A 26,172-nucleotide genomic window follows, 5' to 3' on the forward strand; every position below is an offset into this window, starting at 1 on the left:
CAGCGATGAGAGTCACTTCTGCCTTGGTGCCAATGATGGTCGTATGCGTGTTTGACGCCGTGCAGGTGAGCACCACAATCAGGACTGCATACGACCGAGGCACACAGGGCCAACACCCGGCATCATGGTGTGGGGAGCGATCTCCTACACTGGCCGTACACCACTGGTGATCGTCGAGGGGACACTGAATAGTGCACGGTACATCCAAACCGTCATCGAACCCATCGTTCTACCACTCCTAGACCGGCAAGGGAACTTGCTTTTCCAACAGGACAATGCACGTCCGCATGTATCCCGTGCCACCCAACGTACTCTAGAAGGTGTAAGTTAACTACCCTGGCCAGCAAGATCTCCGGATCTGTCCCCCATTGAGCATGTTTGGGACTGGATGAAGCGTCGTCTCACGCAGTCTGCACGTCCAGCACAAACGCTGGTCCAACTGAGGCGCCAGGTGGAAATGGCATGGCAAGCCGTTCCACAGGACTACATCCAGCATCTCTACGATCGTCTCCATGGGAGAATAGCAGCCTGCATTGCTGCGAAAGGTGGATATACACTGTACTAGTGCCGACATTGTGCATGCTCTGTTGCCTGTGTCTATGTGCCTGTGGTTCTGTCAGTGTGATCATGTGATGTATCTGACCCCTGGAATGTGTCAATAAAGTTTCCCCTTCCTGGGACAATGAATTCACGGTGTTCTTATTTCAATTTCCAGGAGTATATATGGTTTTATTGTCTGAATAAACCAGTTATCTGAACATCCCTGTTCCCCCCAATTAGTTCAGATGATTGACACTCTACTATATAAGACATTATTGCTTCATTTGCCATTGCATTTGTTGAACAGTGGTGTGATACATTGCTTGTGATGTCCAGATTTCAGTATGCCACATTTCAACTGATTGTACCTTCATTACTATGCCACATTTCAACTGATTGTACCTTCATTACTTTCGAAATGTCATATATCTCTATCTTGGGGATTCATCTTAAGAACTATACAAACATTATAGAAATCATAAAATGTTTTTATAGAACTCTCTCTGTTGGTAGTTACTATGCTGTCTGCCATCCTGACATGAGTGTAATGTCTACCCGAGATAAGTTTATTTTGTTATCTTTGTATTCTTATTGTTTTCAGTTGCTTCTCTTACCAGATTTTCCTTCTTAGTTAGTCTGCTAATTAGTTACTTTCATGTTCAATAGATAATTTGTACAGTTAATTGCAGTGATGTAGAATGAGTCATTTTACATTCACATTTTGCTGTTTGCCAGACATTTTATGTCACTGGATATGTGATCATAAATCTTGGTTGCTGCATTATGAACCCCATTTTGTGTTGAAGAACAACCGTAATGTGGAGTTATGAAAGTCATTTCTTCTTCTGGTATTGTAATTATGCACATCGTAGTTCCATTTGCTCTGCAGTCGTTTATTTACAACAGACTACATGAGGGAGTAAATAAACTGTGAAGCAGTAGTCAGAATCCCCAACTCCTTAAGCAAGATGATCATGAGTGAGCACCACATGTTATTCTTACAGCACATTTTTGAGCAATGAAGATTTTTTCCGAAAGATGAGTTACCCCAGAATATCACATTGTTGAATGTAAATACTCAAAATATGTCAGCTTACTGATTTGTTGCTCCCCAAGATCTGCAGTGCTTGAGAATGCAAACGTGGTTCAACTGAGTTATGTGAGAAGTTTGAAAGTGTATTATTTCCAGTTTAAAGTCTCATTAATATGAGCATTTAATAATTTTGGAGTTTCTGTCTAGTTATTATTTCGTCACCATGAGTTACACTTGTCATTGGTGTAGTACCTCTAACTTTACAGAACTGAATATGCTGTGTCAATTGAGAGTGAGATCATTTGCAGAAAACAACTCAATACATCACTATTAACGACATTATTGACCATTTCTTCTGTTGCTATATTTTTGAATTGATTACAATACTAGTGTCATCTGCAAAAAGAATTAATGCTGCTTTCTATATATTGTATTTTCTCACAATGTCTCCCGCATATTTCCAGATAGGTTCTGTAAGTCGTCAATAGTTGCCTTATTTCTTTTGATAATTTCTTTTCTTTTGCTTTCTTTATTTGTAGAATCATAATTGAAAGCCTTTTCTTCAAACTTTATTAGTAGACTTTCTCGGGATTGTTTACGTCTATTTTTAAGAGTCTACCAGTTCAGTTTCTTCTGTATGTCTGCGACGGTCTCTGCGACTCTCCTCCGTGAGTCAAACATACCTGTCACCATTCAAGCTGTCCTTCTCTTTATACATTTTATGTCCCCTGTTAGTCCTATTTGGTAAGGATCCCACACATTTGAGCAATACTCTAGAATGAGTCGCACTAGTGATTCTTAAGCAATCTCTTTTGTAGACTCATTGCATTTCCCACGTATTCTACCCATAAACTGAGTCTACCACCTCCTTTACCTATGACTGAGCCTATGTGATTATTCCATTTCATTTCCCTACAAAGTGTTACATCCAGGAATTTGTATGAGCTGGTTGGCTGCAGTTGTGTTTCATTGGTATTTAGGTCAAAGAATACAACACTTTTTTTTAAAGGAAAACTTGTGAAGTGCTCTGTTTTACATTTCTGACCATTTAAACCAAGTTGCCAATCTTTACACCACTTTGAAACCTAATCATCTGCAGTATGTGCCTTTGTTAAATAATTGGCCCTTTTGTATTATTTTTGTATACTCCTTGTGTTGAATTTGTTGTTTAATTTACTCTGGTATGACTCTCAATTCTTAAGTAAATTCTCATCACATATATTGCTTACTTGCTACCTGGTGAGTCTGTTTCTTCCTAGCACTGTGTTTACTTGTGCTCTGCATTTAACAAGTCTTACAGTACAGAGCATACTGTGCAAACATAGGCTGAAAAGGAAAGTTTTTAGAAGACCTTAGGTCTTTCTTATTACTAGGTACTAGACATTCAAAGGGAACATTAGAACTGGTACAGAGCTTTTGTAACTGGTATTTTTAAACCAATTGCAGAGCTCAGTAATGTTACCTATGATTCAGTAGGTTGTGTACACTACAGAGTGTACTCCAGCCTCAATTATACAAGGGCATCCCGAAAAGGAATGACTCCAAATTTTGTATGTGAAAACTCTTACAGCTTCTCAAATAACACAAACAGTATTAACATTGTACATCTTTATACTTCATGCCCACGTATTTATTTCTCAACATAAGTCGCCCTGGTGACGAACATGTTTCTCCCAACAAGAGACCAGTTTGGTGCTACCATCACGGTAGAATGTCGGACTTTGTTGATGGAGCTGCAACCTCACATATGCTTGCACCGCTTTATCACTATCAAAGTGAAGTCTTGAAGGTGCTCTTTAAATTTTGGAAACAGATGAAAATTGGATGGGGCCGCCCAGTTACACATATGGGTCAGAGGTACGGATGTCGACAGAACATGACAAAAATGCACTAAGAACCTTTGAGCGGAAAGTACGACACAAAATCTATGGTGCATAAGGGATGAAGAAAGCTGTAAAATACGCTACAATGTCAAATGAGAAGTGTTAATGCAAGGTAGGGACATAGTAAAATTTGTGAAATCACAGTGAATACAACAGCTAGTACATGTGGAGAGAATGGTAGAGGATAGAATTCCAAAGAAAATGGTGAAAGGTGTGATCCATTCAGCTAGGTAAAAATGGAGACTTAAAAGAAGATGAATTGTTGATAGTGGATCTCGCCAGTATGGGAGTCTTGGGGTGGAAAAGAGCAGCAAACAACTAAGAAATGTGGAGAAAGATTGTTGAAGCCAAGGGCTCTAGCACTACCGAAGAAGAAGAAGAAGGAGAAGAAGAAGAGGAGGAGGAGGAGGAGGAGGAAGAGGAAGATGTTCAGACTGTCTGGAGGATGATTGATGACAGTGAGCAGAAAACATCAGATTGTTGCAGATGTCACAGTTCTTATGTGTATTCTGGCATTGTCATGCTGAAGGAGAGAGTGCTCCATGTGCGGACGAACTCGTAGAATTCGAAACTTGATTACAACATGCTGTTACACAAGCACTGACATAGTTACATTACATACTGCAATGTTACGTACTACAATTTGGACTCCTCTAGTGGAAGAGGGCTCCAAATATACAGGCATGAATAATAAAGATGTAGAATGTTAATAATGTTTGTTTTATATAAAAAGCTTTAAGAGTTTTCTCATAAAAAATTCGGGGGCATTACTTTTCAGCATGCCCTTTCACGGTTAAGCATTAGATTAGGAGCACTGCAGAGAATGCTTTTCGCAGTAGTACTAAATGAGGTGACATAGTGGCAAGATATTGGGACTGCAGTTCAAATCCCTGCCTGGCCATACAGATTTAGGGATTCCATTATCACATTAAATCACTTAAGGCAAATGCCAGAATGATTCCTTTGAAAGGGTGTGGCTGATTTCCTTCCGCATTTTTCTCTAATCCTAGCTTGTGCAGAATCTACAATGACCTCATCCTCAATGGGGTGTTAAAAGCTAACCTCTAACCTACCTTCCCTCTTAACATCATTGTGAAGATTGTATCAATCTTTGTGCTGTACAATAGGCCCAGTATCTAATGTTCTGTGATACTTTTTAATGCAGATCTTTAGACTCATTCAAAAGAGGTGAGGTTGGCTAATCATCCTGCACTTTGCAGCATCATCATATGCAGCAAGGTTTGCATATTACTGTTTATGGTAAGAGGTTACTTGCACAGCTACATACTGTAAAATGAATCATTCCACATCATTACAATTTATCAGGCAAATGTTCTGTGGAACAAGGAACTAACTACCTCAGTAAATAACTGTATCCTGAAGAAAACTGAGTCTTAAAGAACACTCATGAAAATTTCAGAAATCTTACGAGTGAGTAGGATGAACTTCCAGTGTCCATACAAGAAGATGGAAGGGCAGGTGATATGTCAGCAGGTGTGTTGTTCTTATCAAAATGTTATTCAGAGACACTACAGTAGGAGCTAATACCATATTACTGTTTAACCAATAAGAGGAAAGCACGCATGACTATACATATAGAAAACGGATATAGGTCCCACCCTCTTCAGGCTAATGAATACTGATAACTGCTTCTTCAGTACTGTGGTACAATCATAGATCAGGAAATATGTAAGCTAATGATAGGACAGTTTGCCGGTCTTGACCTTCACAAAGCATGTAGATGGTTTGAATAAGGTTATGCAGCCATAGCAGGAGAATAATTGTTTGTGGAGATTGTAATATTGATTTTCTCTCTGACAGTACTTACCAGGTGCCCTTGGATTATTGAGATTCATCTTTGGATTATTTCCTACAGTAGTTTCCAACAGGTATTTCAAAATATAGTGCCACAACCATTAATAAAACCATAGATTCCCTTGATAAACATAGCAACATGAAGCACTTATTGACGAAGAAATGAAAAGTTACTGGAGTGATCTGGGCAGCAAGAAAATGGTCCAGAAAAGTTTCCATTCTAGTCTGTAATCACAAAGTTCATCGACAGCACTCAGATAAACAGTTCAATTGAAAGTCCAGCACTTGTACACTGTTGCAACACTCCATTGTCCTAGTAGCGCTGTGACTGAAGTTAGAAACTTCTGATCCAGCTGTGAACAGCTGATTCTGTTTGATGGTTCTGCCAAAATCAGTCTCTTTCATAACTTAGGATCAGCCTATTTGATATCAGTGGTATCAATAAATGATCCACTGTGGCATGCATCTCTGGCTAGATGCTTCTTGCCAGAAATCCTGTGAACTACCATTTTACGGAATTTAACAGGCTTCAAGAATCCTCCCTCCACAACCCCCAAAATGGCCAGTATGGCCATAAACATTCCACTCCTTGGTAGAAGTGCGGCCAGTAGCAAGGGAAGTTTCTCAACAGTGGTGAATGATGAGTTCAGACCTCTGTTCTGCAGCTGTAATGGGGGCACCAGTAAAGTATGTACTGCTGGTACATCAAATCCTTTACCGTGTAATGGTGCTAGTCACAGAGAAACTCCTCCAATAACTTTCCTTTGACTGAAATTGTTCTGTAAGATGGCAAGAAGCAGGTTATTATGTCCTCTTTGTTGAGAGATGACACTGCTTTTTTCATGTGCATTTTAAATATTTGCATGCTAGGTGGAATGGTCCTGTGGTAAGGTGCGAGATGCTGTTTTTTTGCAGCAGTCCTGAAACAGACCAGACACAAATTGCAAACCATCATCTGATATATGGTATGTGGGGCACCTTCAGTGGCAGATACATTCTGTGAGATTCTGATAGGGTACCTACTTGACATGCTACTGTTTGTTTGCATCATATGTGGGTAGTGTGATTAACTGATGTGGACGGACTGCTACTAGTGTTGTGGAGGCAGTCATGGAAAGAAGCCCTGTGGTGGTGCAGCTGGTTCTGCTGTGCATGTCTCTCAATCTCTACTGAGACACCAGACCATTAGACATGGTGTTGGGTAAGCACCTTCATTCTCGTGATACCCCAATGATTGGAGTAATCTCTAGAGGGAATCCACATATGCATATTGGGCTGTTTGACAGTAGTAAATTGAGCACTGATAATGGCTGAGGAATTGTGCCCAATGCTGTTTTATCAGGAAGCTTGTTTATACAACCAGGTGAAGCAAGTAGTGATTGATAATCTGGTATATGATGATGGACCTTCATAGCATAGAGAGAGGATTGGAACTTCTGATACAAAAATAAATAAGTGCTCCTCTGTCAATCTGGTTGGGATTAATTTGAGCTGAGGTCAGTGATTTGGAAGCAAATGTGACAGGCTGTTCAGATGCATGTGGAGTCTTACGCAATAGAACGTTAGCCTTTCCATCTTTGGAGGCATCTATTGTTAGTAACAACTTTCATTTGGGGTCAGATGTGAGCTTGTAGTAGCTAAAGTATGAGTTTCTCAAAAGTTTGCTGACATTCTGTCGTCCACTCAAACTTTTTACCTTTCTGCCAAAGATACTTTATTTTATTTCCTGGTATTTATAGAGAGAGGTAGCCAAGTAATTCCTTCCACGTTTCTGTGGCCAGAACATTCCATGTCGGGTTTGAAGACTTCACACTTTTGGTTCATAATGTCAGGATTAATTTCTGAAGATTAAGAGGTATTCTTCATTAGTTATTCAATTAATAGTGATATCATTGAAGTCGGGCTGTCAGCTCAACTGCCCTTACTTGGGCAGCCACAAGCATGTGGGCTGTGGTGAACAGACAGCACAAATATGGGCCATCAGGCAACCATGCCATAACCTATATGACCGAATGCCTCAGCTGATTTCCAATTAGAGCTGGCCAAACAGCTCTCGCACATGGCAAAACAAGGCATGAATTCAGTGCAGTAGACCCTGTGGTGCAGTTGACCCATCGGCAGGTAACCTGTACCTGTCCACAGGCGAGCTATGATAGAAACTTTTAAGTAGTTTACACAACAAGGAATGTCCTGTAGTAGTTGTTCTTGGTTGTTGCTGTTGTGGTGGTGGTGGTCTTCTGTCTGAAGACATGTTCGTTGCAGATCTCCATGCTTGTTAATCCTGTGCAAGGCTCTTCATCTGTGCATAACTGCTGCAGTTTACATCAACTTGAACCTGCTTACTGTGTTTAAGCCTTGGTCTCTTCCTACAGTTTTTACTTACACCCCCTTCATCCCCCTCCTCAATTCCCCCCTGAGTGAGGTGGCACGGTGGTTAGAACACAGGTCTCACCTTTGGGAGGATGACGGTTCAAACCTGTGTCCAGCCTTCCTGGTAACTTTTCCGTGATTTATCTAAATCGCTTTAGGAAATACTGGGATGGTTCCTTTGAAAGGGCACAGCCGACTTCCTTCCCTAATCTGATGGAACAGATGACCCACTGTTTTGTCCCCACCCACAAATCAACCAACCAACAACAACAACAACAACACCCCCCTCCCCTCACAGTTCCATTATCAAATTGACAATTCCTGTGTTGTAATACTGTGCCTTCTTTGAGTCATATTGTATTACAGATTTCTTTTTTCCCCACTTCTCTTGATTTATTCAATATACCCATCTAATTTTCAATATTCATCTTTATCACCACATTTCCCAGACAGCCATTAACATTTCACTTCCATAGAAGACTGCCCTTCATACCGACACTTTCAGAAAAGACTCCTAACACTTAAATTGGTATTTTATGTTAACAAATTCTCTCTTTTAGAAAAACAGTGGAAGGTAGCACATTGGCTAGCACACTGGACTCGCATTTCGAGAGACAACAATTCAGTTCTCCATCTGACCATCCAGATTTACAATTTCCGTCATTTCCCTATATTTAAAATGCGTAGATTGTTTCTCAGAAAGGATATGGCCAGTTCCTTCCTCATCCTTCATTAAACTAAGCATGTGTTCCATCTTTAATGACCTTGTTGCCAATGGGACGTTAACCACTAATCATTATTTCTTCCTTCTTTTTTCAGGAACCTTTTGTTGTTATTGCCAGTCTACAATTTTATGTCCTCTCTACTTCAGGTAATGTCATCTATTGTGCTGCCCAAATAGCAAAACCCATCAACTACTCTTAGTGTCTCATTTCTTTATCTAAATCTTTCAGCATCACCTGATGTGATTTGACTACATTCCATGGCCCTCATTTCTGTTCAGCTGCTCTTGCAAGTGTTGGGTAGTTTCTGAGAGAATTACAGTGTCATCAGCAAACTGCAGAGTTTGTATTCCTCCTTGTCCCTGAACATTAATTCCCCTTTCAAAATTTCTACTTTGTTCCATTTACTGCTTGCTCAGTGTACAGGTTGAATAATGTCAGGGAGAGGCTACAACCCTGTCTCACCCATTCTCAACTACTGTTTCCCTTTCCCACTTTTTGACTTTTATAATTGCAGTCTGATTTCATTACAAGTCGCAAATTTCTTTTTGCTTTCTGTATTTTAACTGTGCTTATTGTCAAAAGGTTTCTCTCAATTTGCAACTGCTATAAACTCAGGTTTGCCTTTCTTCAATCTATGTTCTAAAATTAATTGCAGCATCATTATAGCCTTGCTAGTTCCTACATTTATCTGAAATTCAAACTGATCTTCCATAAGATCAGTGTCTACCAGCTTTTCCATTACTCTGTAAATAATTCATGACAGTATTTTGGAAGCATGACTTGTTATAGTTACAGTTTGATAATATTCACACCTGTCAGCAGTTGCCTTCTTTGGCAAAGGAATTATTACATTCATATTTAAATCTGAGGGCATTTTGCCTGACTGATATATTTTGAATACAAAGTGAAATAGTTTTGTCATGACTAGCTCTCCCAATAATTTCAGTAATTCTGAGGGAACATCGCCTTCTTTGGGGGGGACTTGTTTCGACTTGGGTCTTTCTGAACTCTGTCCAATTTTTCTCGCAGTGTCGTATCTCACATCTCATCCTCATTTACTTCTGCTTCCCTTTCTGTAATATTGTATTCAAATTTATTTTCCTTATATAGACCTTCTGTGTATTCCTTCCACCTTTAAGCCCTCTGTTCTTTGCTTGGTATGGTCTTTCCATCTGAGCTCTTAGTATCCATACAGCATCTTCTCTCCTCCTCCTCCTCCTCCAAAGGTCTTTCCAATTTACCTGTAGTCAGCACCTCTCTATTATATAGTCGTGCATGCTTCTTCAGCCTTGCATTTGTTGTCTAGCTATTTCTACTTTACCAGTTTTCCCTTCCTATCACTGTCAATTTTTAAACATCTTTTACTCCCTTTTGGCTTCTAGATTTCCTGCATTTTCATATTTTCTCCTTTCCTCAATTAGATTTAACATCTCGTGTGTTATCCAAGGATTTCTGCCACATCCTGTTTGTCCTCCTTCTGCTTTTCCCATTTGTTCTCTCAAGGCAATCCATTTGTCTTCTGTTGTGTTCCTTACCACCATTTGCTTCTGACATGTGTATCACAAAAAAATTTGATCACTGGCTACTTTAACCAGCTCTCAGGTCATGGTATAAAGTATATGTTTATGACCAGTGTGATGCCGGTTTGTTGCATTCAACAGAACCGTAGTCTACAATATGAACATCGTGTTTCCTGGAGTGTGCATTGAGAATGTGGATCATGACTAATTCATTATTACACTATAGTAGAGGTCACCTGCCATTGATGTGAGGGTGGAATCTGTTGATGATGAGCTAACAGGGTTTTTGTGCATGTCATTTTCAAGTTTTAGTTTCTGAATCCAACAGTTATTTGGAGTTGCTTAACCCCTAACCTTGCAAGTTTCTCCAGAAAAGATTTTACCAAAGTTGACCATTGTTGGCTAGAAGTGCCTGACTTCCAGTCTCATGAATACTTACAAGAATGGAGACTGATTTTCATGAAGGCCATTCCTGTTCAAGGTACAAATTTCTTGCTATCCTGAAGACCCCATGTACTTTTGCTATCCTAAGAACCTAATTAATTCTAGATTTGTCTGGCTGCACCACTTCTAAACAGCTCAGAGTCTGGAGAAAAACATTACAGTAGATCTGACGAGTGAGTGTGTATTTTCACACTTGGAATTATATTTACAAGGCAACACATTAAGTTCTGCCAACCAAGCAGCATAAGTATGATTTTTGTGCTCGTATTTATTGAAAAAATTTTAAACTTACATTTTTCTTCACAGTAATGTGACGAAATAATACAAATTTCAGAAAGATACAAAATAGTACAAATTTCAGATAGATAAAGTTTCAGGATGGATTAGTGGGTAAGGAGTGACGTGGTTTTTGGGTTAGTAGATAGATGGCATGTGTGCTGTGGAGCAGCATCACAACCTTACATGCTTTTAAATGCAGCAGCAATTGATGATGGGAACAATCCCATTCTTCCTTGTCCAGCAGGAAAGGCTGCAGCTGTTGGAACATTCCAGCCTTCTTCATTAATTGTTCGAGGATCTGTTGTTGTGCACATTGTCCTTTAAGCTGTTACTAGAACTGTTGTTGTTGTTATCCTATTTGCCATTTGCTGGCCATCCAGTTGTCATTTCCACAACTGCCAAAACTTCTCCATAATGGTAATGGATTGGAAACCAATGTTAGCACAAGTGGTTTTGTTTTCTTATTGCCACTGATAAATTCATAGATTTTGTTACTGGACACAGGAGTGCACAGCATTTACTGACATGAAATGAGAACAATTTGTGCATAAAATCAGTGGAGCTATCAAGTCAGCAGAGATTTACATAAATCTAAACTGAAGACAGTAGCTAATCTAAAGTTAGGCAACAATTACTAACAAACAGATGCAACATGTATCACTACACACTGAACTTCACTGATAGATTGGTAAGAAACTTAGTGTGCTTGTACAGCAGTTGTAGTGTCTCTCAGAGAAGACCACTTTCCACAGCAAGAACTCTTCTTGCTCTCCAGGTTACAGACAGACAGGGTTCCTAGTGGGCCTTGTAGCTGCGAGGAGAATGGATGTGGTAAGCAATTTGGCATCTCCGCACCCTCAGTGTTGTTCTTGAGAAATCCATGTACTCTTGCAGAGTATATGTTACATTGGTAATGTAATGTTAAAATTACTTTCCAGGCAAGAGCTCAAACCCAGATGCCTATGTTTTATAGGCAGTGCACTGTCAATTGAATCATTTTGATTGTGCCTCACTGACTGACTCAAAAGATTCAATGTTATCCTTATTCATTTTATGAGCTATGCTCAGGCGACACAGTTGCTAGCATATTTCTCTCACATCCTGGCATCATAGTTCAAATACCTCACCTACATATATGCAATACAGCATATGCAATGCAAAGAGAAGAAAAGCATTATCTTATAATGTGGCCAGTCATTACAATATTGTGCACGAGAAAAGAATTTTCAGCATGGCTTAACACACAGGAATATATTTTATGTAACATAATTGTTCACATCAGTATTGACAGTATTATTGTTGCAGGAGTGGGAGTGACAGCTCTAATACCCCAGCTCCAGTACCTGCAAAGAGGAGGGTGGGACGTCCTCGAAAACATGCATTGCCTGGTACTTCTGGTGGTCCTTCAGGGAGCAACAGTGCACCAGCCGTGATGACACCTGCTAGCACATCCTCGTCCATTGGCAGCCAGCAGCAGCAGAATAATCAACAGCCATCCAGTAGCAACCGTTCAGACATTGCATCTTCAGTGTCTGGCCTGCTGCTAGGAGTGGGTGCTGCATCCTCTACAAGTGATGCACCACTTTTACCTGCAACACCTCTGCCTGCAACAGAAAGTTTTCGTGTATACCGCAGTGGTGGAGGTAGGTGTTGACTCCTTAACACTATGTATATGGGTCTAGTTGATATACATGTTTGTGTAACTACTGTGGCTGGGTAATGTAAATGTACCCGGTTTGACAGACAGACGCAGTATAATGTTTGATGGTTGTTTTAGTGACTATTGAAGTGTATTATTGATTAAGTACACTGCCTTTGGGGGGGGGGGGGGGATGAAATACTGTCACATACTGTGTTCAGTGACACAAGGGTATAAAATGTGCATACTGTGAGAGTTTGTAGTATCAGTCATTCATCACAGATGGGACTCAGGAGACATGTCTGTGCACCACCTGTTTTGACTCTGCAGGCGGTAACTGTGCTGAGTTTAGAGGTGATCAGTGTTTGGAACATTCATTCTATGGTACAACCATGCCCCACCAGTGAGTATGTACTCCTTTGGAACAGCTCCAGCCATTTAAGTGTGGTCTCATTGTGGACCTGCAAGATGCCAGATAGATGTATTGAAGCACATGTTGGACACAAATTATTGGTGGCATCCTGCAGATCAGGTTCTGAACGTCCTTGTAGTACAGACATATATCAATAGCAACACATTTTGTGAGAAGCAGTGGCCAGCTAAATGTCATCCAGGGATAAAATCCGGGCACATGCACCTGCTGTGTGATCAAGGACCACAGGCAACCATTTTCTTGCAGCAGGATTAAGATCACATGTGTCTCTGGCTAGGGCTACTGTTGACATCATGCCACTGCCAAGAATGGCTAATCCGGTGTTGTGAAAGAGTTAACTGGAGACTGGAATGTCCTGAGTGATGAGAGCTGTTTTTATTTGTATGCAAGTGATGGACGTACATGGGTGTGGCATAGACCTGGTGAGCTACCTATTCCAGAGTGTATTTGCTGATGACACACAGGTCCCATCGCAGGCTTCATTTTGTAGGGGGCTGGCAGTTACAAAACACAGTCACATTTTGTATTTCTGCAGAGTAAAGTAACCACTGCCCACTACATTGGACAGGCTGTTATCTCCATGGTACTGCAATTTCTTTGACGGGAAGGTGATGAGAATTTTCAGCAGTACTGTGCAAGTCCACATATGGCTGTTGCTACTGTGCAACATACTCTTCCTGTTGTACAGTAACCAGATCTCTCACCAGCTAGTCATGTATGGAGCATGATAAAGAAGGAACTTACCTGTTCTCAATGACCTGCAAGTACCATTGCTGAATCACAACAAAGGGCACAACCTGCTTAAGACAGTCTGTTGCAGAAAGCCGTTGGGGACCTTTAAGATCATTCCCATCCGAGAATACTATCCCATGTTGCTGCCAGAAAGGAGTACACTGTGTACTGATGTGGCTGTTTGGGCACCCTTTTCTGTGACATGTATGTTTCATTTGGTCTGAATTTGTTGTCATACACTCCTACATGTCACATCATTTATCAATAAAATGACCTTACCCTTGAGAGTGATGCACTTTTTGTGGCTGTGTAATGTCTAAAAAAAAGTTCATGTGAAATACAAAAATTTGTGATGTAGTTTTCTACCTTAACAGTTGTTAAAATTATACTTCAGTTGCTAGCAATATTTGTGAACAGAAGATACCTGGCCTTGATTCAGTGAGGGATATCAACTAAAAACATGAAAACTGTTAGGCAACAAAATGTATCAGAACTAGTGACATCTGATGGTGCAGATGTGTTCTTAATCTGCTCAGCAATGGTTCCTAGGCCTATCGTGTTTATTATGTGCCTCTAACCAGACAAAATAGATGATATTGTATTGTAGTGTTGTGTCAAGTGTTTCTTCACAAACACACTTGTTTTGTAAGGAAACAGTTTATATCACCAACTAACTGTGTGTCACATTTAGGAATTTACTTCTCAAATCAGTCGGCAGACTGGGGTGGGGGGTGGGTTGTTGTTTGTTAATGCTGAAGTACATTGTTCAACACCTTGTTTATATACCTGTTTACTGCTCAACACTTTCTCTGTACATTTACTGTCACTCATCTTTTAGGATATCAGACAGTTAGAATGTAAATTCGATGAATTTCTGATTTTTTCGGTTAACATTCTACATATTTATTCTTCATGTCTACATATTTATTTGCAGCCCTATGCCACTAGAGGGCTCCAAATTTTAGTGTATAACATAAGTTGTAGAACGTAACTTTGTTGGTGGATGAATCAAGCTGTGTAGCACAGTGGTTAGCATACTGTATTCGCATTCCAGAGGACAACAGTTCAAACCGGTGTCCGGCCGTCCTGATTTTGGTCTTCCATGATTTCCCTAAATTGCTTAAGGCAAATGACAGGATGGCTCCTTCAGAAGGGCACAGCCATTTACCTTTCTCATCCTTCCCTAATCCGTGCTTGGGCTGTATCTCTAGTGATATTGTTGTTGACGGGACATTAATTACTAATCTCCTCATACTCCTCGGTGCATGAGAAACAGTGTGCTGTAATCAAGTTTTGAATTTGAAGATTTCATACACATATGGACCACCCTCTCCTTCAGCATGACAGTGCCAAACTGCACACAAGTGCTGCGAAATCTGCAACAATCCATTGCTTGGGTTCATCGTCATTGATTTTTCTCCATACAGTCCCGATGTGGTCAATCTGATTTTCATCTCTTTCTAAAACTTAAAAGAACACGGACAGCAGGTGTGTGCAGATTCCTCCATGGCCTTTCACTAAGTAATGGTTCAATCCTAAAGTATCTGGTTAAAAAGGACACTGTGGGTTGTCATTACATAATTACCTTCAGTTCCTAAGTTCTTTCCTTTTTACTCAGTGTTCCTTCATTGTATGACTCTCTGTTGGACACCTTTCTTTGTAGGATACTCTTTCTTTTCTTATTGCTTTCTCATAGGATGCATCTACCGCACTCACTATTTTTGGGCTGAACCTCTCTTTTTTTTTACTGATTCTGCATTTCCCTAAATCTTGATTATGATCTCCTTTCCCCCATGGGACTTGTGTCTGTTTGTTTTGCTGGTAAGTCAGTAGTTTTTTACAACTCTTTCTAATTTCATTCTCTTAATGTATCCTTGAAAGCCAGTATTCTTTATTGTGGTTCAAATTTTTTTTTAAAGTTTCTATATAATTGTGATACAGTAAGAGCAAGTGACTCCCCTTTGTTCTAAACCTCATATCATCTGTCCTTTTTATTGTATCATATTTTGCATCTGCATTACATCTCTCTTATTGTTCATCCATATCTTTCCCTGTTTTCCTTCTCTCCCTTACGATGCCCATGCATTACGAGCCTCCAGCCAACATTGTTGTGCAGGACTTGTGCACCATTCGAGACTGCTTTGACTGCAGAACTCACTGTGCGCCTAATCAGCCAGCCACCAGGTCACAGTTGTCAACCTGGCACAGAGCATCCATGTAACAAATTGTAGCCATGTAGGTTGTGCGTGTGTGTGTGTGTGTGTGTGTGTGTGTGTGTGTGTGTGTGTGTGTGTGTGTGTGTGTGTGTGTGTTTTAGCATAGTTTTCAGTCTTGTCTCCCAGTGAGTTGTACCTTATTTACTTCTAAATTATTTCTAAATCATTGCTTGTTTTATCACAAGTGTTGTGTAAACTCATCAGCTGTCACTTTTTTCTTTCCTACGATCTTCCTTGGAAGTATCCTCTCTCTCTCTCTCTCTCTCTCTCTCTCTCTGTCTCTGGTCCCTGGTCCCTTTCTACAATTGTTTCTTTTGCACATAAATTTTCAGATTTGACTGTGGTATTAGTGTCCAAATTTGATATGGTAAGAATAGGGATTTGGACCTGTAATGTTTTAGTGTAATCTGAATGTGGTTTCTAATGTTTTCTTCGAGTGCTGTTTTCGCATTGATGTTCAGGGTGAAAATTTTATCTTAGTACTTGACCTTAAGCATCTGTGTGATATAGCCATACATTTTCTTCTTTTAGCAGCTTGATTTTTTCCATCTGTATCCACGTACTCTGTGTTTTCAATGTAAATGAGTTATTTGATAATGAATTATCTGCTGTCTCTAACAGGAATTCTACTTGTTTGATTACAGTGTCTACCTTCTGCTTGAAAAATGCTACGTCAGCTCGTCATGTCACATTTGCTTTACCTACCTCATTTTGTTGCTATTTCCAAAATATCATTAAGTTGTTGCTGGTGGAGCTTACTTGTTGTTGAAAATACATACATTATGATGCTCCAATGACTGCACAGCATTTTATAATATCCTTTCATCATCAGCGTAATTTGTCATTTAAGATCTAGGAGCATTTAATACTTTGAGTCCTGGATTCTTTGCAGCATGCTTGTCACAGAATCCCAGGTACTTTCTGTATCTCTTTAAGTACCTACCATTTCATTGTTATAACTTTATTTACAAATATGGCTATGTTTATTGGAGGTAGAAAGGTTCTTCTTTAATTAAGCTACAAAGTAAAGCACATTTACTACAGATATAGCACAGAAATTTTATTTAAATTTTGGCACATGTTTATTTGGAAAAAAATTCTGCTTGGATTCACATTACTTTAATTAACCATAATTTGCCATTATTTCATACAGTTTGAAACACATTGGCATGTACAGGGGAGCTTTAGTCAGAGTACCAACATACTGTATCTCTTCTTGGAGACTTTCCATTGGATAGTTGTGTATTTTCTTTGCAGACCTTACACACACTTGTGGGATGCACTTTCTTTTCTGTGGAAGGAATTCTATCGGCAAAATGCCTTCCTAGGAGTCTATTGCTACACACATTTTGGAATGTAACAGTATGACTTCCTTTCTTCCCAAACTCCTCCCCTAATTGAAGAAGAAAATTTGCTGAATGACAGCTTTTACCCTAATTATTTCATATTTTCTGGAACAAAATATATACTTGTTAGTTTCTGCCCCAATGTGCTTTATTATAGATTCAGGGAAGGGGGGGGGGGGGGGGGGGAGGGAAACATCAAAAGGACTGTTGCTGTCACCCACTCCTGCCACACATTCACTTTCTTCTATTCAGACAATAATGGTTGCTTGTCTAATGTGATCCATCCTAATAACTTATGTAGTAGACTTATCAACCAAAGTAATGTAGAATAGTGGGACAGTAATATTGAAATAATGATGTTTTTGGACCTGAGTCTAATTCAGAAGCAAAGTTACTGTATTCTCATTCAAAAACATCCCCTTTGCCAAACAGATTCTTCAAATGGTTCACCATTCAGTAGCTTCTCTATCTCTGCGCAGGTCAAAAACTTCAACAGATTTATCAAAAAATACACTTCTAGCATAATGAGAGACCCACACTAATGAGTCAGTTCAGTAGTTTTGATCAGGTGAGGATTGTCCTTCAGGAAGGTGGAATAGTTTCAGAAAAATCCACATGATGACAGCGCCATACAGACAACTTGTCGTGGGGGGAGGGGGCAGGTGTGAAAACAGTGAATACAGTACAAATAGTGGAAGGATATAGGATTTATAAGGGAATACCAGGGAAAAGAGTCATGAAACAGTGTCCACAATTTGGAACAGGATTCGTGGTGAGTCTGAAAATAATAGAGTCCATAATAGAATTTAAAGCACAATCTCCCAGGCTCTCAAAATTAACTCTAAAAGCTGCAAATAAAATGTACACAATAATAAATGCCCATGCCCCGACAAATGATAAAAATAATAAAAAAGAACACAGAGAAGAGGTAGAAAAATTTGGGAGCTCTTAGATCAAACGACGAATAACATTAATAAAAATCACATCAAAATTTTAATTGGAGACTTCAATGCCCAGTTAGGAAGGGAAAAGAGATATAGAGACATAATAGGGAAATGGACAGCACAAAGAAGAACAAACAAAAATGGCATAAGACTAGTGGAATTTTGCAGAAACCATGACATGATCTCAAAGTCGACGTATTTTAAGAGAAGACCAAGTAAACTAAAAACTTGGAAACATCCAGACTGGAAAAAAGGAGAATGGCAACTGGACCATGTCTGCATGGATAAGAATTACCACAAGGAAATTTACAATGTGAAAGTACTGAGAGGGACAGATACCGGATCAGATCATTACATGATAAAAATTAAAATTAAATTAACCCCATTAGCAAAGAAAAAATCCCACCAGAAGAAGAAGAGAACCTATGACCCTCATAAACTGATACAAAATGAGGATTATGAAGCACAAACCAGGGATATAAAAATAACAGATGATCTGGAAGAAATAATTCCCAAATTGAAACAAATAGCTGAACAAGTTGCCCCTACAAATCCAAGGAAAAAACACCAGTAGTGGAACGATGAATGTGATGAAGCAGTGTTGGATCGACACCAAGCCTGGTTAAGGCATCAAAATGAAAAAACAGAAAAATCGTATTTGGAACTCACAAAACAAAGGAAGACAACACAAAAAATAATAAGGAGAGTTAAACGTCAGTACCAAAAAGATATACTTCTAATGATAGAAACAAATAGTGAAAAAACAAACTCAAGAGACTATTACAAAATATTTGGCAGACAATTACAAAGATATGATCCTCCAACATTAAAGTTAAAAGATAAAGATAATAACCTAGCCCATAGCAATAGTAAAAATACAGAAATTCTAGCAGAAACATTTAACAAGTTACTAAATTGTGAAGATCCCCCAGAACGTCTTCAGATACACACAGAAACCCCAATTAAAACACCAGCAGAAAATATAAATCCACCTACAATTAATGAGGTCTACAGAGCTTTGAAAGAACTCAAAAACTACAAAGCAAGTGGAGAAGATCAAACGTTTGCTGAACTTTGGAAATATGCAGCAGAACCAGTAAAGATAGCATTACACCAATGCATAGCAAAAATCTGGAATGAAGAGAAATTACCAGAAAATTGGACTACTACTATAATACATCCATTACATAAGAAAGGAGAAAAATCAAATCCAGACAACTATAGAGGAATTTCCCTTTTGGACTGCACGTATAAGATCATGTCAAGAATACTATACAACCGCTGTAAAGATCAATTAGAACTGGGAGAATATCAAGGAGGATTTAGATCCTGGAGAAGCTGCCCAGAACAGATAATCACCTTGAAGTTAGTTATGGATGTCTACAAAAGAAGGCAAAAACAACTAGTCATAACCTTTGTAGATTTCAAAAAGGCATATGATTACATCCATAGATCTTCAATGATGAAAATATTAAGGAATTTTGGACTTCATCCTAAATTAATAAAAATGGAACAGTTAAACTTAACAAACACCAAATCCAAAGTAAAATTTAGAGGAAAAATATCTGAACCATTTACGATTAAAACAGGGTTGAGACAGGGAGATTGTTTATCACCATTGCTATTCAATTGTGCTCTTGAATATGTAATGAGAGAATGGTACAAGGAAAATCCTATGAATATTAAAATTGGAACTAAGAAAGATAAAATAAACCTAAATTGCTTGGGATTTGCTGATGACCTAGCATTACTAGCTAATAATATTCAGGAAGCCACGAAACAAATAACAAGCTTACAAAATATAGCACAAAAATTAGGACTCCAGATATCTTTTGAAAAGACTGAAATAATGGTAACGGATCCACTTGTAATAGATCACATCACAGTGAACAATAGGGAAATTAAAATAGTGAAACAATTTAAATACCTGGGTGAAATTATAACATAAATTGGACGAGAAACCTGCATGGCGAGCAAGAACTAATAAAATGATAAAAGCTCAAAAACTAACATGGTCTACGTACAATAAAAAATGTCTATCAATTAAAACAAAATTAAAACATTACAAGACGGTGGTTCAACCAGAGGTTACATACGGAAGTGAAACTCTTTTTAAAGTCACCCAGAAAAACAGTATTGACAAAATTTTAAAAGTAGAGAGAAGAATTGCTAGAACATGCATAAATAAGAAATATCAAAAAGCTGGGCAATGGCGGATAGTTCCAAATGAAGTGGTATACAGAGAACTCGAGCTCTTCCCTGATATTATAAGAAAGAAAAGGATCTCTTTTTGTGGTCACATTCTGAGGACACCAGAAACCAGATTATCAAGGAAAATTATTGAGAAACTCTGGAATTTGAAACAACAAGGAGGATGGCTTAAGGAAATAAGAGAGGATATGGAAGAACTGGAAATAACTCTGGATGATTTGCAGAACTAAACGCCAAATTTAAAGACGTAGAGGGACACAGAAATAAGATTTAAACCAAAAATTGACAAACGACATACAATGAAAAGGGTATTTACAGATAAGGAACGACGAAAAGCATCGGAACGAATGAAGAGATACTGGGCCACTCGGAAGGGGAAAATACCAAAGAAGAGGACCAGAAATGATTGACGGAAGTGGTCCAATGAGGCCGTAAAAGCAGAAGAAGAAGAAGTGGAAGGCAAGCTCAGTCATGGGACACTCACAGCATGCTTGTCACATGAGCTATGCTCGAGCTTAGGACTCAAAGTGCTAATCTTCTTACACAATTTTTAAAGTAGCTTTTGAACATCTTACAGAATACGTTTTATTTACATTTGTACCAGCTGTGTTATGCTGGTTTACAGTTTGTAAGAATTTTTTTGAATTCCTCGGTACCTTTCTCATTTATTACTCTTGTGATTTTGTTACTTATCAGTGAACTATGATATTAAATGTCATTAGTTGAACATCATGATCTGAGAGATTTACACAATGGATTCACATTCTCATTGTGTTTATAAAAATGTTATCAGCAACAGCACTACTTGTTTCCATAATTCATGTTGCATATTGTATGTGGGGGAGCTGGATTATATGAAAAGGCCAGGGACTTTAGCATAACTCAACAGTCTGTATTTTCTGAAAATTTGAAATTGAATGCAGGCTTACTCCAGTTCATTTATAAAGTACCAGTTGCAGCCCTATATGTATTGTCTTTCATGAATGTTTGCATTTGTAGCATGGTTTTCAACAAGCTGATCACTGCCAAATCTAAGAATATCAACGTTTTAATGAGTGAAGGTAACAACTCACTAAAAATTGGAGCCTTGAATCTTCAACAGACACATAAACAGGACTGTGTATATTGCTAGCTTTTAGATGAATCAATCTTCAGAGATATACAGCACACACACATATGCAGATCACCTGTATGTCTACATTCGTAGTTGACTACATTGTGCTAGCACTGCAGGGTAACTGATGCATGACATTGTGTCTGGTGGAGCAGGTGTCCATAGGTAGAACGCAGGGAGTGGGAGGGAGGGTTGGGATATGGTGACTGACAACTGGAAATTGGTGTCATACACAGGATAAGAATGTGGTGCCAGTGAGCTTTTTCTAGCCCCAGACGTGGGATTGTGCTGCGCACAATGTCACAGGAAATGTGGATTGCGATTAGGATGGGGATATAAATTGAGGAAAAGGGAGACTGTGACAAAGAGGATGTGAGTGCAGGGTGAGTGAAGTTAGGGTCATGGGGCTGGGGTTAATGGAGACCTAGGCCAGAAGGATTATGAGATTGAAGGATGTGTTGTAAGGACAACTCCCATCTACTAATCCAGTGAAACTGGTGTTGAGGGGAAGGATACGGATGGTACAGATATTGAAATCAGTCATGCAGTATTTGGCAGTGTTTTCCGCCTCTGGGAGGTCAACTCTGCTTTGGCCACAGTTTGGTGATGGCCATTCATTTGAGTGGCCAGCTGGTAGGTGGTCATGCCCACATAACATACTGCCCGAAAATTAAAGCAGAGCTGGTATACGATATGACTACTTTTGCAGGTAGTCATAGGTCTCTTATGATAGGATAAGCCTGTGATCAGACCCGAGTAGAATGTGCTGAGGGGGTGTATCGGAGAAGTCTGGCCCCTGTGTGTTCCACAAGGGTATGACCCATGTAACTAGGGATTTGGAGTAGATGTGGCAAAGGATTCTACTCAATGCTTCCCACTCTCTCAAAATGGCAGCCACAGCCCACTCAATCTACAAAATCCTAAGCCATCCTTATGCCACACCTACTCACAATCTCTGTTAATACAGTAGTTTATGTGTTTATCAGTTTGTACATACAGGCTGTTTACTGAGCACTTGAGATCATCAACTGATAATTTGCTACTCGCATACCTTGTCTACAGGTGGAAGTCATGCATCCTGATTGTAGTGCATGTATAGTTATCAACACCAGTTCTTAAGCTATATTTTACTAGTGTTTCTCTCTATCAGTTGGACATTTTTAATCTTACATGTGCAGTTTAAAAGTTAACAACTTTATGCTGTTGCATAGTTAACCGTAGCCTTCAGTTTTAACTGTCAGAAAGCAGATGTGTTTGCATTATGAGCAGACCTTTGGTCCTCTTCAGTTGACAAGTTACTATGTAAAGGATTTTAGTCCATATAATACATAGTCCAGTCACATTAATGTGACTACCACATTTGTTTGACATGAACATGTAATAACCACTCATAGAAGGCTAATGGCTGCACTAGCAGTGGAATGTATATAAAGTGTCAGGTTGCAGAACAGAGCAGTCATTGACGCAACTTGGAAACATAGTGATTTATCTGACATCCAAAATGGCATGATCATTGTTTTTCATACCAAAGGTGGAAGTATTTCTGAAATGGCAAAGTTCACTGTGGTCAAAGTATACTGTATGGCAAAGTGGCGCTATCCAAACCTGTTGCCAAGTTAACTATGGAGCACCCCTGGCCATAAGTGACAGGTGTGAGTGATGACTGCAGAGTTGTGCATGGGCGAATAGATGTGCAACTGTTGAGCAACTGACTGCCCTGATGAACCAAAGGGCTACCAACAGTGTCTCCTCAATGACAGGAGAGCTGGTGTACGATATGGCTACTTTCGCAGGTAGTCATCGGTCTCATATGATAGGATAAACCACCACAGCAGGTGCCTGGTTTACGCACGCATGCTGACAGGTGGACTTTTCATATTAATACCACAAATGTACGTCCACTGAATGGCAACAGGTGGCCTTTTCAGATGGATCACGTTTTGTGGTTCTTCAGACAAATGGCTGTTGGCGTGTACGGCATGAAAAGTCTGAAAGTAAACATGGTATAACGGTTATCAGAAGGGTCCAGGCCAGAAGTGGAAGTTTTAAAAGTTGGGGATTGTTTTCATGGCACTCCCGGAGTGATCTCGTCATTCTGGAAAATACAATGGTTCAACATAAGTATACATCTATCCTTGCAGACCAAATTCAGGCTTTTTGCAGGTGGCACATTAATTAGGCTGGACGGTGTAGTTGTATGTGCAAGTTAGTTTAATTAATAATATAGTCTCCTAGTATTTTACTATCCTTATTGCTCTTTCTTTTTGAAGAGATCATTTGATAATTATTTTGTAATAAGTCGATATTGGCAGTGATACCATTTATGTGACCAAAGACTAAAGTAGATCTGTTCTTTCATTAAGTTACCAGTTGAGAATGTAAATTGGAGAAAAAGGTGAAGAGTTGAAATGTAATATATATTGTTGTGAATGTATGTAGTAATAAATATTCAGGAATAAGATTATGATAATACATTCAGGGAGAAAGGAGGGACGTGGAATTAAGACATCAGTCATTTAATTATGACATTTTATTTGGACTGTCTCTGCAACAAAAATTGGGGGTGGCTGTAGTATTAAGAAAAAGAGATAAATATGGCCAAGATTTGAAACAAGAGTAGTAAAACTTGTGTGTCTTGGGGACTACAAAGCTCACTATGCTATACCATTTTATCTAATGAGGACTGTAGCTTATAATTGAGACCAGTCATTGTACGATTAAAAACTGTGGTTGTCATCTAGATAAATAAAAAAATAATTGTATCAGTAATACCATACCCTAAAGCAAGTTATTTTGTACTTCACATAAATAGTTCATTGCACTCATGAGTTTTCTTTTATATCTAATCATCAAGAAACTTTATAATTGTTACACTATAGGACTCTTAAAGTAATCTTTGAATCTGTCAGTGTTAGTAGCTGGATGAAATTGTGTGTGTGAGATGAGACAGGAGGAAAGGGACTGTGCGCACACCCGCCCGCACTCGTGTGTGTGTGTGTGTGTGTGTGTGTGTGTGTGTGTGTGTGTGCGTGTGTCGTGTTTGTCGGAGGGGGGGGGGGTTGGTTGGTTGTGTGCGTGCATGCACGTGTGTGTGTGTGTGTGTGTGTGTGTGTGTGTGTGTGTGTGTGTGTGTGTGTTTGTGTGTGTGTGTTTGGGGGGGGGAGTATGTGCATGCTTGAGCGGGAGAGAGAGAGTTTGTTGCATTGAACATTGTTGTCTCTCATCACTTTGCAAATTTACTTGGCCCATCTCAAAAACAACTGTTTTTTGAAACAGATATTCCACCTGAGACAGACGATGAAACACAGTCTGAATCCAGCTGTTGGAGCTGCACATCATCCGATGATGAGGATGATGACGATGATGAAGATGCAGAAGGAAACAGCAGTTCGGGTGGTGGTGGTGGCGGAGGAGCCGGGGGTGGCAGTGGCGGAGGAGTCAGTGGCGGTAGTGCTGGCGGTGTTGGCAGCCGTGGTGGTGGCGGCAGTGGTGGTCCCAGCGCTGTAGGTGGAAATAGTGGCATCGGTGCTTCTGGTGGAGCAATGAGGGCTGCTTACTCATCAGGAGCAGACGATGATGCTGGTGACAACAGCACTGGTTCCAGCTTTGAACCCCTTGACCTTGTGTGGGCAAAGTGCCGTGGGTACCCTTGGTATCCAGCTCTGGTGAGCATTCTTAAATGCTTTAATCTGCACAGTAAATATTAGAAACGTAAGTCAGACAGATTATGAATCGTGCAAAATTGTGTGAGAGTGTGTGGGCCCGTAAGTGGTATTTTTGGTGCAGTGTAATCTGTATTTTGAGTTAAAAAATCGACCCATTTTGAATGAAAAATTTATCTAGTTACTTTGTGGAATGAGGATTTGTCTATATAGTTGTTCTCACACCTCTGTATCAGAGATTGGTAACGGGTGCTGGTGCATTGGTTCTTGTTCCAGTTAAAGCTGGCTCAAATTTTAGTGGTAAAAGAAAAGCTTGTTGCCAGAAGTTAGTGGACAGTGAGCAGAGAGATGGTAGTGCACAGTATCTGATGATGACCAGACACTGCAACAGCATCTTGAATTAAATATTACATGTCCAACAATACCTCATTGAGGGAGGGGGTTCACAGTGATTTATTCACTGGATGGTAGTATTTTGGTGCTATTGAAGAGGAGTATGTTAATGTGCAACCACCAGATTTCATTCTTTTTCCTTTCGTCCCAGTAATAATCCACATCAGTATTGACACAACACTACTCTCCAAAACACTAATCATACTATCAAATAAACACTTGATACTTTGGAACAGGTCAGAGGGAGACAAGTAATGGCGAACCAGCTCCTCTAGGGCTCTTCGTAAGGCCACACTATTGGATTCCTGAATCGTCCCAGATGGCAATTATGAGTATCAGATTGACTTTGACACTGATAGTTAATTTTAGTCTTAGCTAGAACAGCTTAATTGATTAAATAAAGCATCATTTCCTCTCTTTGCACAAACAAAATTATGCTGCTATATTTATCACCAGCGGAAGGTGACGTAGGGCAAGATCAGTTTTGGTTCTGGAAAAATATAGGAATACTCAAAGCAATACTGATCTTATGACTTAGTTTATAGGTTGAAGAAAGGCACCTTTCATTAATAGCACACATAGATTTAGAAAAAAACTTTTCACACTGTCGACTGGAACACACTCTTTGAAATTCGTAAGTTATCTGGGATAAAATACAGGGAATATACGCTTGTACAGAAACCAGACTACAGTCGTAAGAGATGAAGAACATGAAAGGTAAACAGTAACTGAGACAGTAGAGAGATGGTCTCTGTTGGTCCATTATGGCCAGGGGACATCGCCTGGTACATACTTTTCAATTCAATAAACTTTACCAACAGTCGTATACTTTAGGTTAATTTATTTTATTTCGAATGCAACCAGTTTTGGCAA

At 39.5% G+C, this 26,172-nt stretch overlaps 1 protein-coding gene across 2 annotated transcripts in view; it reads left to right on the plus strand.

Moving 5' to 3' along the window:
* Positions 1-26,172, plus strand: part of LOC126418486 (peregrin) — a 259,171-nt gene that overhangs the window by 193,785 nt on the left and 39,214 nt on the right. For both annotated transcript variants that reach the window (XM_050085261.1, XM_050085262.1), the window contains exons 18-19: positions 11,915-12,252; positions 24,521-24,909. In XM_050085261.1, the coding sequence (XP_049941218.1) occupies positions 11,915-12,252; positions 24,521-24,909 (727 nt within the window). The remainder of the gene's footprint in view (positions 1-11,914; positions 12,253-24,520; positions 24,910-26,172) is intronic.

Source organism: Schistocerca serialis, chromosome 9, assembly GCF_023864345.2.
Source record: "Schistocerca serialis cubense isolate TAMUIC-IGC-003099 chromosome 9, iqSchSeri2.2, whole genome shotgun sequence".
Taxonomy (NCBI): domain Eukaryota; kingdom Metazoa; phylum Arthropoda; class Insecta; order Orthoptera; family Acrididae; genus Schistocerca; species Schistocerca serialis.